The 14,109-nt window shown below is 47.5% G+C and overlaps 1 protein-coding gene across 1 annotated transcript in view; it reads right to left on the bottom strand.

Annotated features, from left to right (window-relative positions):
• Window positions 1-11,750, bottom strand: part of LEO1 (LEO1 homolog, Paf1/RNA polymerase II complex component) — a 105,855-nt gene extending 94,105 nt beyond the window's left edge. The window contains exons 1-3 of the mRNA XM_063926092.1: window positions 11,544-11,750; window positions 9,146-10,012; window positions 7,984-8,088 (exon numbers count right to left, since the gene is read on the bottom strand). Coding sequence (XP_063782162.1) covers window positions 7,984-8,088; window positions 9,146-10,012; window positions 11,544-11,625 — 1,054 coding nt within the window. The 5' untranslated portion in view covers window positions 11,626-11,750. The remainder of the gene's footprint in view (window positions 1-7,983; window positions 8,089-9,145; window positions 10,013-11,543) is intronic.
• Window positions 11,751-14,109: the final 2,359 nt, after the last annotated feature.

Raw genomic sequence — 14,109 nt, 5'->3', positions numbered from 1 at the left:
CTTCTAAGACCCCCTGGTACCGCTAAGGAGACGTGGAGTCTTTGTAAAGGAGCTGCGCTTCCCTGTGATTCCTGTCAGTGTAAGCTGCAGAGGGAAAATGGCGCTGGTGAGCTGCTGGATCCGCTCAGTGAAACTCCGCCCCCTTAATGTTGTTCGGCTTCCCGTTTTTTTATACTGGCCTGAGGTAATTTTTATGCCTAACAGAGGGTTAAAACCCTTGTTAGGTATGATAGCCAGTGTGGGTATGCATTGGTGGCTCAGCGCGCCCCTCACAGCGGGACGCACGTCTGTGTATGTCCTCTGAGCCCCCCTGGAGTGCAGCCTGCACTCAGAACTGCGCTCCTACCCTTGTGCCGCCATTCCCGCTGGAGACCCGCTATTCGGGACGCCGGCGCTGTACTCACCACTCTTTTATATTCTGGCTCTGTTAGAGGTGGCAGCGTGGGAGGGTATGCTCGCCATGGTGGGGCTTGCGAATGACTCCCTCAGGAGCTCAGTGTCCTATCAGCAGAGAAGCGGGACCATTAACTCTTTAGGAAGTTGGGTCGTTCTCCACCCTAAGTCCCACGAAGCAGGCAGTATGGTGCCAATCAGACCTGCCTGAAAACAACAAACAGAAAATAAATGCACAAAACTCTTCAGGAGCTTCCATAAGCGTGACCAGCTCCTTTTCTAAAACCGAGGCTGGTAGGAGGGGCATAGAGGGAGGATTCAGTGCACACTATTGATTTCTTAAAGTGCCCAAGGCTCCTAGTGGAACCGTCCATACCCCATGGTACTAATGTGGACCCCAGTATCCTCTAGGACGTAAGAGAAAATAAGATTTTACTTACCGGTAAATCTATTTCTCGTAGTCCTTAGAGGATGCTGGGGACTCCGTAAGGACCATGGGGAATAGACGGGCTCCGCAGGATAGGGCACTTTAAGAAAGCTTTGGATTCTGGGTGTGCACTGGCTCCTCCCTCTATGCCCCTCCTTCAGACCTCAGTTAGGGAAACTGTGCCCAGAGGAGATGGACAGTACGAGGAAGGATTTTTGTAAATCTAAGGGTGAGATTCATACCAGCCACACCAATCACACCGTATAACTTGTGATAAACTACCCAGTTAACAGTATGAACAACACATAGCCTCGGTTCAACCAATAAAACTATAACATAACCCTTATGTAAGCAATAACTATATACAAGTCTTGCAGAAGAAGTCCGCACTTGGGACGGGCGCCCAGCATTCTCTACGGACTACGAGAAATAGATTTACCGGTAAGTAAAATCTTATTTTCTCCAACGTCCTAGAGGATGCTGGGGACTCCATAAGGACCATGGAGATTATACCAAAGCTCCCAAACGGGCGGGAGAGTGCGGATGACTCTGCAGCACCGATTGAGCAAACAGGAGGTCCTCCTCAGCCAGGGTATCAAACTTATAGAACTTTGCAAAGGTGTTTGACCCCGACCAAGTAGCTGCTCGGCACAACTGTAATGCCGAGACCCCTCGGGCAGCCGCCCAGGAAGAGCCCACCTTCCTAGTGGAATGGGCCTTAACCGATTTAGGCAATGGCAATCCTGCCGTAGAATGCGCCTGCTGAATCGTGTTACAGATCCAGCGAGCAATAGTCTGCTTTGAAGCAGGAGCGCCAACCTTGTTGGCCACATACAGAACAAACAGAGCTTCAGTCTTCCTGATCCTAGCCGTTCTGGTCACATAAATCTTCAAAGCCCTGACCACATCCAGGGACTCTGAATCCTCCAAGTCCCGTGTAGCCACAGGCACGACAATAGGTTGGTTCACATGAAAAGATGAGACCACTTTTGGCAGAAATTGAGGACGAGTCCTCAACTCTGCCCTATCCACGTGAAAAACCAAGTATGGGCTTTTATGTGATAAAGCCGCCAATTCGGAAACACGCCTTGCCGAAGCTAATGCCAACAACATGACCACTTTCCACGTGAGGTATTTCAACTCCACTGTTTTGAATGGTTCAAACCAAGGTGACTTGAGGATACGTAATACCACGTTAAGATCCCAAGGCGCCACCGGAGGTACAAAAGGAGGCTGAATATGTAGCACCCCCTTCACAAAAGTCTGTACTTCAGGAAGAGAGGCCAATTCTCTTTGAAAGAAAATGGATAAGGCCGAAATTTGGACCTTTATGGACCCTAATTTTAGGCCCAAATTCACTCCTGTTTGAAGAAAGTGAAGTAGACGGCCCAAATGAAACTCCTCCGTAGGAGCAGCTCTGGCCTCACACCAAGAAACATATTTTCGCCATATACGGTGATAATGTTTCAACGTCGCGTCTTTCCTAGCCTTGATCAGGGTAGGAATGACCTCCTCCGGAATCCCTTTTTCCGCTAGGATCCGGCGTTCAACCACCATGCCGTCAAACGCAGCCGCGGTAAGTCTTGGAACAGACAGGGCCCCTGCTGCAGCAGGTCCTGCCTTAGAGGAAGAGGCCACGGATCTTCTGTGAGCAACTCTTGCAGCTCCGGATACCAAGTCCTCCGTGGCCAATCTGTAACAATGAGAATTGTTCTGACCCTGCTTATTCTTATTATTCTCAACACCTTGGGTATGAGAGGAAGAGGAGGAAACACATAGACCGATCTGAACACCCAAGGTGTCACCAGAGCGTCTACCGCTACCGCCTGAGGGTCCCTTGGCCTGGCGCAATACCGCTTTAGCTTTTTGTTGAGACGGGGTGCCATCATGTCTATTTGAGGAAGTCCCCACCGACCCGTGATCTGTGCGAAGACTTCTTGATGAAGTCCCCACTCTCCCGGATGCAGGTCGTGCCTGCTGAGGAAGTCCGCCTCCCAGTTGTCCACCCCCGGGATGAACACTGCCGATAGTGCGCTTACATGGCCTTCCGCCCAGCGTAGAATCCTGGTCGCCTCTGCCATGGCCACTCTGCTCCTTGTCCCGCCTTGGCGGTTTATATGAGCCACTGCCGTGACATTGTCTGACTGAATCAGAACCGGTTTTTCCTGAAGCAATTCCTCCGCCTGACGTAGGGCATTGTATATGGCCCTCAACTCCAGGACGTTGATGTGGAGACAAGTCTCTAGATTTGACCAGAGACCTTGGAAATTTTTTCCCAGCTTGACTGCTCCCCAGCCTCGGAGGTTTGCGTCCGTGGTCACCAGGACCCAGTCCTGAATGCCGAACCTGCGACCCTCTAGTAGGTGAGCACTGTGCAGCCACCACAGAAGAGATACCCTGGTCCTGGGAGACAGGGTGATCCTTTGATGCATTTGTAAATGGGACCCGGACCATTTATCCAAGAGGTCCCATTGAAAAGTCCTCGCATGGAACCTGCCGAAGGGGATGGCCTCGTATGAAGCCACCATCTACCCCAGAACCCGTGTGCAATGATGCACTGAAACCTTTTTTGGCTTTAATAGGTTCCTGACCAGGGCTATGAGCTCCTGAACCTTTTCCATTGGAAGAAAAACCTTTTTCTGGTCTGTGTCTAGAATCAGGCCCAAAAAGGTCAGACGCGTTGCAGGGACTAGCTGGGATTTCGGTAAATTGAGAATCCAGCCGTGCCTCTGCAACGTCTTCACGGACAGAGACACGCTGTCCAGCAACTTCTCCCGAGATCTCGCCTTTATGAGGAGATCGTCCAAGTATGGGATAATTGTGACACCCTGCTTGTGCAGTAGTACCATCAATTCCGCCATTACCTTGGTGAAAATTCTCGGGGCCATGGAAAGGCCAAACAGCAACGTCTGAAATTGGTAGTGACAGTCCTGTACTGCAAATCTCAGGAACGCCTGGTGAGGGGGGGGGGGGGGGGATATCGGAACATGAAGCTATGCATCCTTTATGTCCAGGGACACCATCCAATGCCCCCCTCCAGGCTGGCGATGACCGCCCTGAGTGATTCCATTTTGAACTTGAACCTCTTCAAGTACAGGTTCAGGGATTTTAGATTTAAAATGGGTCTGACCGAACCGTCCGGTGTCGGGACCACAAACAGGGTTGAATAATATCCCTCTCCTTGCTGGAGATGAGGAACTGTGACTATCACCTGTTGAATATACAATTTTTGAATTGCGGCTAACACTAGCTCCCTCTCTGACGGGGAAGCCGGCAAGGGCCGATTTGAAAAACCGGCGAGGAGGCAAGCCTTCAAATTCTAGTCTGTATCCCTGAGAAACAATCTCTAATGCCCAGGGATCCACCTGCGAGTGAACCCAGACGTGGCAGAAAAACCGAAGACGTGCCCCCACTAGATCTGCCTCCCCCCGGGAAGCCCCAGCGTCATGCGGCCGACTTTGCAGATGTAGGGGAGGACTTCTGCTCCTGGGAACTAGCTGTGTGCAGCTTTTTTCCCTTGCCTTTACCTCTGGCAACAAAGGACGATCCCTGTACCTTCTTGCTCTTATTGGAACGAAAGGACTGCATTTGATAATGAGGTGCCTTTTTAGTATGCTGCGGGGGGACATAAGGTAAGAAATTTGATTTACCGGCCGTAGCAGTAGAGACAAGGTCCGAGAGGCCGTCTCCAAACAACTCCTCCCCCTTGTAAGGCAAGGACTCCATATGCCGCTTGGAATCGGCATCTCCCGTCCACTGTCGGGTCCACAAGAGCCGCCTAGCAGAAATAGACATAGCGTTTATTCTGGAGCTTAATAAACAAATGTCCCTTTGAGCATCTCTCATATACAAGGCAGCATCTCTGATATGCTCTATGGTCATTAAAATGGCATCCCTATCTAAGTTGTCAATTTCCGTAGATAAAGAATCTGCCCAGGCACGACAGCACTACAAACCCAGGCCGACGCCATAGCCGGTCTAACAACAGTACCTGAATGTGTGTAAATGTGCTTCATGGTAATTTCCTGCTTGCGATCAGCAGGATCCTTGAGGGAAGCTGTATCCTGAGAAGGCAGTGCCACCTTTTTGGATAAGCGTGTCAGCGCCTTGTCTACTTTAGGCGAAGATTCCTATCGTATCCTATCCGTTTGTGGAAAGAGATACGCCATAAGAATACTTTTGGGAACGTGCAGTCTCCTATCTGGAGATTCCCAAGCCTTTTCGCACAATTCGCTTAGCTCAAATGAGGACGGAAACGTGACCTCAGGCTTTTTCCCTTTATACATGTGTACCCTCGTGTCAGGGACAGGGGGTTCCTCAGTAATATGCAAAACCTCTTTAATGGCAATAATCATGTACCGAATACCTTTTGCCACCCTCGGCTGTAATTTTGCATCTTCATAGTCGACACTAGAGTCAGTATCCGTGTCGGTATCTGTGTCATCGATCTGGGATATGGTGCGCTTCTGAGACCCCGAAGGACCTGGCGCCACAGGGACAGGCATGGTCTGGCTACCTGACTGATCCCTAGCTTCAGCCTTGTCTAACCTTTTATGCAGTAGATTTATATTTGCATTTAAGACATTCAGCATATCCACCCAGTCCGGTGTCGGCGTTGCCGACGGCGACCTGACATTCAAGCACTCCCCCTCCACATTAAGCGAGCCTTCCTCGTCAAACATGTCGACACACGCGTACCAACACACTTCACCCACACAGGGAAACTCTTTTCTGAAGACAGTATCCCCTTTCAGGCCGTTTGGAGAGACAGAGAGAGAGTATGCCAGCACACACCCCAGCGCTATACCCCTGGAAAGAAACACAGAATGCCTTTTCCCAGTAGCGCTGCAGTAGTAATTAAACGCCAAATATGTGCCACCCCCCCTCTCCTTCAAAACCCCCTTTCACCATGTGTAAAGCAGGGGAGAGCCCGGGGAGCTTTCTCTAAGCGGTGCTGTGGAGAGAAAATGGCGCTGGTGAGTGCTGAGGGAGAAGCCCCGCCCCCTCGGCGGCGGGCTTCTGTCCCGCTCAAAGTTATTAAAAAATGTTGGGGGCTCTTTTATATACATGTACAGTGCCCACCTGTACATGTATATAGTCTTTTGCCATAAGAGAGGTGTTTATATTGCTGCCCAGGGCGCCCCCCCTGCGCCCTTACAGTGACCGGAGTGTGTGAGGTGTGTGGAGCAATGACGCACAGCTGCAGTGCTGTGCATTACCTCAGTGAAGCTCTGAAGGCTTCTGCCGCCTGAGACGTCTTCTGACTTCGTTTCTTCTGGCTCTGTGAGGAGAACGGCGGCGCGGCTCTGGGAGTGAACGCCCAGGACGAACCTGTGTTCACTCCCTCTGGAGCTAATGGTGTCCAGTAGCCGAGGAAGCAGAGCCTATCATTTAAGTAGGTCTGCCCCTCTCTCCTCAGTCCCTTGATGCAGGGAGCCTGTTGCCAGCAGTGCTTCCTGTAAAAATACAGAAAAAATTCAAACAAAAATGCTTTCTAGGCAGAAAACTCAGGGGAGCTCCCTGCAGTGCACCCATTTCCCTCTGGGCACAGTGTAAAACTGAGGTCTGGAGGAGGGGCATAGAGGGAGGAGCCAGTGCACATCCAGAGTTCAGTTCTTTCTTAAAGTGCCCTATCTCCTGCGGAGCCCGTCTTTTCCATGGTCCTTACGGAGTCCCAGCATCCTCTAGGACGTTAGAGAAATGAACGTTATGGTAAGAACTTACCGTTGATAACGTGATTTCTCTTATGTCCACAGGTATCCACAGGATAACATTGGAATATTGTCGAGCGACAGCGAAAATGGCACCAACACGGTCACGAGCTTTCTGGCCTCCCAGGATGCATTGGGGCCTCCACTATATAGTCCCGCCCACTGACTCAGTCAGATCAGTTCTTTCCACAGCGATTTTAGGCAGGAACATTAGGTAGAGACCTGTACAGGCGATAAGAACACACATGCACACCCTTCCATACAAGAAGGAAGAGGTTTAGTGATTGTCTAGATCCTCAAATCAGATGCGTCAGGGTGGGATCCCTGTGGATATAATTCGCCCATTGCCTTTGCTACCCAGGCCGAAGCCATAGCAGGTCTTACCACTGCTCCTACAAGAGAAAAAATATATTTTTCAATAGGCTCTCTACCCTTCTGTCTGTGACATTATTCAATGAGGTAGATGACAGTGGTAAAGCAGATTTATGCACGAGTCGCAGAACATGTGCATCTACTTTTGGAGGAACTTCTCTCTTCGAACAATCCACAGCAGGAAATGGATAATAAGAATCCCATCTCTTAGGAATCTTATACTTTTTACTGGGCGCTGCCCAAGACTCATCCATCATTTCCGTCAACTCGTCTGACGCTGGAAATTCAGCTTTGACTGATTTTGTTCGTTTAAATACAGGTGCTTTTGCTTTTAACGCTGTCTTGGCTGGCTCTTCCAGAGAAAGCACAGCCTTCACTGCATTAATAAGTTCAGCTACTTCTTCTGAACTAAAGCTCTGCGACTGATCATCATACGGAGTTGAATCTATTGTTTCCGCATCATCATCCGATGTATCATCTTGTGTAGTCTGCCATACAGACGTATCTGTATATAGTGGAGGCCCCAATGCATCCTTGGAGGCCAGAAAGCTCGTGACCGTGTTGGTGCCATTTTCGCTGTCGCTCGACAATATCCCAATGTTATCCTGTGGATAATCCTGTGGACCCAGCCAGAGAAAGTTACATTTTAATTATTTACTTATCATTTGAATTAAACAAAGAGTGCCCCAGTAAGACATTATTATGACTTTCCTTTCGCCTTCGCAAATCAGTTTACATTGATATCACTACAAAATATCTGGGAGCACCACCAATCAAGTGCAGTTTGAATATTATTCCAGAGACAGGCCTATACATTGGTTTAATAGATTACTTTCATGCTATAAATAAAGCCTGTGCGGATCTAATCTTTTTTTCTGTTAGAAGGCATGTAAAGGCCCGTTGGTTTGCTAACAACATTATAATACATATGTATGTAAGTGAATAAAAACAGGTTTTAACCATGTATTAGTAATTAACAATTATTGTAATCAACTTTAAATACAAAGTTGTCAGACGTGATGACAGGGTTCTGTCAGTGTGTGCTTTATCAATTTTCACAATTACAGCTGTGCACCGTACCTTTTGCCGTCTCTCCATCACTATCTACTTCAGAGTCTGATGCTATCGCTCTCTTATGTCTATGTCGCACAACTTCCTCTTCACTGTCGCTGCCTTTGCCAGATACTATGAAAAGCAAAATAGATTTTGGCTCTTTATAAAAACATACTAATGAATTAAGAAATAAATTTAAATAAATAAATAAATCCCAAAGCATGTATCACAGCATATACAGGTTGAGTATCCCATATCCAAATATTCAGAAATACGGAATATTCCGAAATACGGACTTTTTTGAGTGAGACTGAGATAGTGAAACCTTTGTTTTTTGATGGCTCAATGTACACAAACTTTGTTTAATACTCAGTTATTAAAAATATTGTATTAAATGACCTTCAGGCTGTGTGTATAAGGTGTATATGAAACATAAATGAATTGTGTGAATGTACACACACTTTGTTTAATGCACAAAGTTATAAAAAGTATTGGCTAAAATTACCTTCAGGCTGTCTGTATAAGGTGTATATGTAACATAAATGCATTCTGTGCTTAGATTTAGGTCCCATCACCATAATATCTCATTATGGTATGCAATTATTCCAAAATACTGAAAAATCCGATATCCAAAATTCCTCTGGTCCCAAGCATTTTGGATAAGGGATACTCAACCTGTATTAAAATTTTACAACAACTTTGGGAATGTGTGCCCAACAAACTCTAGGGTGTGTACACATGGTGAGATCCCTGCTATGTTCGATTTTGATTATGCGATTTCCCTTGAACTCCCCCAGAGCCCAGATAGCACAGATTGTACAGATTTTGACTATCTGTGCTTGAAATTTTGTCTATGTACGATTTTGACTAAGTGCCAATTTTGATTATACTTTGTACTAGATTGTACACTAGATAGTCAAGATTGACTTGCCTGCCTAGTCTATCTAGCCTTACGATACCGACCCCACGGGAGCGCGCATCAGGATCGAATCTGTATCGCAAGCTGCCTAGCACCATGAGATACGCACTAACTTTTCATAAGATTTTGACTATATAGTCAAAATCTCACAGATTTATCTCACCGTGTGTACACACCCTAAATAAGAACCAGGGGAACTATTCAAGACACATCATTCTGGTAAGAACTGACAAAAGAGAGTGGATGGGGGGGACAGACAGTAAAAGTGACCTGATTTGCGCTCTTGTTCTTCCCCATCTGAATGTTGTTGCTCATCATCTGAATGTTGCCGTTCAATCTCTTCATCATCCGAATGTTGCCGCCGTTCATCATCTGACGGCCGGCGCTCTCGCTCATCTTCATCATCAGAGCGCTGCAGCTCGTCATCGGATCTATGGTGGTCTTGTTCATCATCTGAATTTTGAAGTCTTGGTTCCTCATCATCCGATCTTTGGGGTTCTTGCTCTTCTATGTCTGAGTGCTGCCTCTCATCATCCGAATGTCTCTCATTTTCATCATCTTCGGAATGATGGCGTCTGTGATCCTCTCCCTCAGACTGATGGTCTTCATGTTCTTCACCATCAGATTGCCTTGGCCTCTCTTCATCTGATTGCATATTTCCTTCATCATCTGAATGCTGGATCTCATCATCAGAGTTTTGTATTTTCTCCTCTTCATCTGACTGGTCGCTCTTATCCTCCCTGGCCCATTTCTCATTGTCCGAATGAGCATCTTTTTCTGACCCTTCTGCATCAGAACGATGGCTACTGTGGTCAGACCTGTGCCCTCCATCCTCATCTTCATCATTAAAGTTTTCTGATCCACTGTGCTGTTCAGCATCTGACTGGTCATTTTCTTCTTGATCAGAGTGAGCATTAGCTTCAGACTGATTATCTGACCTCTCTGAGCGGTTGTAACTACCACTATGTTGTGATCCAGCTTCATCCTCACTGTCATCCCCAAATAGTTCTTTGTTGCTAGGCTTCAATGCAGCATGTCCATCGTCCTCCTCATCATGCTCGCTCTCGCTTCTAGATGGAGTACTAACGGAGACAATGTTCCTTGGTTCTGAGTCGGACCCGGACCCAGAATCTGAGCCTGCCAAAAAAAAATAATTTGAAAGAATTACACATTTAAAAATGTCTTTATCCATAACAAGAAATGCTTATGTAATCTACATATTAGCACAAAAACATCTGCATAATGAAGACTACTTTACAGACGTCCTCATACACTGGGCATCTTTACTCAATACAGCGCAAGACAGGCATACAATACTTTTCTTTATATTTTACATCTTCATTGCCGCGAAAAGCTGTTCGCAGTGTACCAGAGAAGCTAGGCTGTGATTTTAGCCTCACAGGAATTTGCTTTAAACACAAAGCTGCAGGTGAAAAACAACAGAACTCGGTGTGAGAAAAAACTGCAACTGTTTGCATCTGAGCCCTTTTTACAAAGATACAGGGGGATAGTTATCAAAGCTTGGAGACAGATAAAGTACCAACCAATCAGCTCCTAACTGACATATTTCAAACACAGCCTGTTAACATGGCAGTTAGAAGCGGATTGGTTGGTACTTTCTCTTTTGCAAAGCTTTGACAAATACCCATCTCAGACTCAGCCACAAACAGATGTACAAATGTTGCACACCCAGTGTACGCTAGCAATGCAGTTCTGTCACTCCCAGTTGTTTTAATAAGCAAATAAAATGCACATTTTGAGCTACAAAACACCTGTGCAGCCGACATGCACAGGACCTGGCGCACCAAGAGGGACTATTTGGAGTTACTGAATACACAGTAAGGACACACACATACAATGAAAAGACTTTAAATGTGGCATTCGGTTAGCGAATGGATAACCCATTTTTTGGGGGGAAAATAAAACACCTCATATTCTGATTCATAGGGCTGCTGGTATGAGAAAGGTTTGCACGTCAACAACTAGGAAAAACATGTTGCTTTCATTAAATAACCACAGTTAGGTACATTTTATCAGAGCAAAATAAAACTAAACATATAGTCAATTTACGTAAATAGTGTATAAAAAAACTCTACACACCATTACAGTACAGCTAATTTATAAAATATGATCTTGATATAATCAGAGCAGAACACTATTTGAAATCTGTAGCATCTTACACTACACAAAGTGGGTTCAGAGCATGGGACCGCCTGGGTTAGCATAAATAAACTGCTTCAGAACATTAAAAGGTGTACCCTAGCGGTGGTGGTGGTAGTAGTAGTAGCCCAGGGTGTCCCATGTTCCGAATTTGAGCCCACAAAGTGTATGTTAGTTTGCAAAAGTAGACAAAAATAACAAACACACCTGGGAGACCCTCTGTGCTACAGACTACACTTCCCACATACTGCTGGGTATCTACTGCTGCCAGCCGGGTAATGTGAAGCATGTGCCACAGGTAGCAATGGCAGGCTACAGAGTAACCCAGAGCGGCCCCCATGAGCCCATCGTGTGCAGAGCGGAGCTGGCATACGGCGATGGGAGGTAAGACACCGGGCTACAGGCATCACGCAGAGCCCATACAGCTGGTAACATAAGGAAAGTCCCCGGGTGAGGTAAGTAGTAAAGCCGGGTGCTGCAGTGCGGGGCGGCGGTGCCCTCTTCCTACCTCCTGTCGGAGATCTACCGTCAGCCTTCTGTTCATTATCAGAGTCGCCATCGCTCCCGAACAGCCCCTCTAACACGTCCATGACCGGCCCGGGCTGCGTTGCTGCCGCAAAGCAAGGCCGCTGACGTCGTGAAAGCGGAAGTAGTAGTAGAACACCTGCTGTTGTTGTCACCGACTCTGACGAGTCCTGCCGGAGAGAGAGGTGGAAGGCGAGGCTTGGACTTTTGCCGGAAGACGGCTTAGTGTTACTCTCCAGGATAGTGTGCTGGGACTTGCAGTTCAACAACATCTGGAGAGCCGCAGGTTTTTCTGGTATTACATATAACACATATGGTTCTCACTGCTACCAGGAGGCGGATTCTTCATGTTGTCTTCTATAGAAGTGATACCTGGAAGCTAATAAACAGTTGTACAAAGGTGTCTCTCTTTTAAGTGATCGCTGAAGGGTCGTGTAAGCGTTGTATGTGTGGTGTGTGCTTATTTACTGCTTTTACAAGGCGATACCCAAGATGTGCGACTCTGGCGGCTGCACCATCGCTGCAGAAGTGGCAACCTACCAAGGCTTGTGGGTACCTAGAATGGCAGCCTGGAGCGTCCTTAGGCCATGCCCAGAGCCGGCTCTAAACAATTTGATGTCCCCTAGCAGATAATAGGATTTCTCTAACGTCCTAGTGGATGCTGGGGACTCCGTCAGGACCATGGGGAATAGCGGGCTCCGCAGGAGACAGGGCACATCTAAAAAGCCTTTTAGGTCACATGGTGTGTACTGGCTCCTCCCCCTATGACCCTCCTCCAAGCCTCAGTTAGGTTTTTGTGCCCGTCCGAGAGGGTGCAATCTAGGTGGCTCTCTTAAAGAGCTAGTTAGAAAAGTTTTTTTTTAGGTTTCTAATCAGTGTCTCCTGCTGGCGACAGGAGCACTGCAACGAGGGACTTAGGGGAGAGACTTGCAACTCACCTGCCTGCAGGAGGATTGAAGTCTTAGGCTACTGGACACTGAGCTCCAGAGGGAGTCGGAACACAGGTCAGCCTGGGGTTCGTCCCGGAGCCGCGCCGCCGATCCCCCTTACAGACGCTGAAGAACGGCAGAACGGAGGTCCGGAAACAGGCGGCAGAAGACTTCAGTCTTCATAGAGGTAGCGCACAGCACTGCAGCTGTGCGCCATTGTTGCTACACGGCTCACGGATCTCGGTCACGGAGGGTGCAGGGCGCTGCTGGGGGCGCCCTGGGCAGCAATATAGAGTACCTTAGAGGCAAATAAATACATCACATATAGCCATTAAGGCTATATGTATGTATTTAACCCAGGCCAGTTTATTAGAAAAACCGGGAGAAAAGCCCGCCGAAAAAGGGGCGGAGCTTATTCTCCTCAGCACTCGGCGCCATTTTCCTGCACGGCTCCGCTGGTGAGGAAGGCTCCCACGACTCTCCCCTGCACTGCACTACAGAAACAGGGTAACAAAGAGAGGGGGGGCATAAATTGGCGATATAATTATATATTGAGAGCGCATATATAGAAACAACACCTTCTAGGGTTGTTATATACAGTATAGCGCTTTTGGTGTGTGCTGGCAAACTCTCCCTCTGTCTCCCCAAAGGGCTAGGAGGGTCCTGTCTTCAATAGAGCATTCACTGTGTGGCTGCTGTGTGTGTCGGTACGTGTGTGTCGACATGTATGAGGACGAAGTTGGTGTGGAGGCAGAGCAATTGCCGATGATGGTAATGTCACCCCCTAGGGAGTCGACACCGGAATGGATGGCTTTGGTTATGGAATTACGTGATAATGTCAGCACATTACAAAAGTCAGTTGACGAAATGAGACGCCCGGCAAACCAGTTAGTACCGGTTCAGGCATCTCAGACACCGTCAGGGGCTGTAAAACGTCCCTTACCTCAGTCAGTCGACACGGGTACCGACACAGATGAATCTAGTGTCGACGGTGAGGAAGTAAACGTATTTTCCAATAGGGCCACACGTTATATGATCACGGCAATGAAGGAGGCTTTGCAGCTCTCTGATACTACTGGTACCTCAAAAAGGGGTATTATGTGGGGGGTTAAAAAACTGCCTGTATTTTTCCCAGAATCAGAGGAATTGAATGATGTGTGTGATGAAGCGTGGGTTACCCCCGATAGAAAATTGCCAATTTCAAAGAAGTTATTGGCATTATACCCTTTCCCACCAGAGGTTAGGGCGCGCTGGGAAACACCCCCTAGGGTGGATAAGGCGCTCACACGTTTATCAAAGCAAGTGGCGTTGCCGTCTCCTGATACGGCCGCCCTCAAGGATCCAGCAGATAGGAGGCTGGAAACTACACTGAAGAGTATATACACGCATACTGGTGTTATACTGCGACCGGCAATAGCCTCAGCCTGGATGTGCAGTGCTGGGGTAGTGTGGTTGGATTCTCTGACTGAAAATATTGATACCCTGGATAGGGACAGTATTTTATTGACTCTAGAGCAATTAAAGGATGCTTTTCTTTATATGCGAGATGCTCAGAGAGATGTTTGTACTCTAGCATCAAGAGTAAGCGCAATGTCCATATCTGCCAGAAGAAGTTTATGG

This window comes from Pseudophryne corroboree, chromosome 6 (assembly GCF_028390025.1).
Source record: "Pseudophryne corroboree isolate aPseCor3 chromosome 6, aPseCor3.hap2, whole genome shotgun sequence".
In the NCBI taxonomy this organism is placed as follows: Eukaryota; Metazoa; Chordata; class Amphibia; order Anura; family Myobatrachidae; genus Pseudophryne; species Pseudophryne corroboree.
This window is presented reverse-complemented; position numbering and strand designations above follow the sequence as displayed.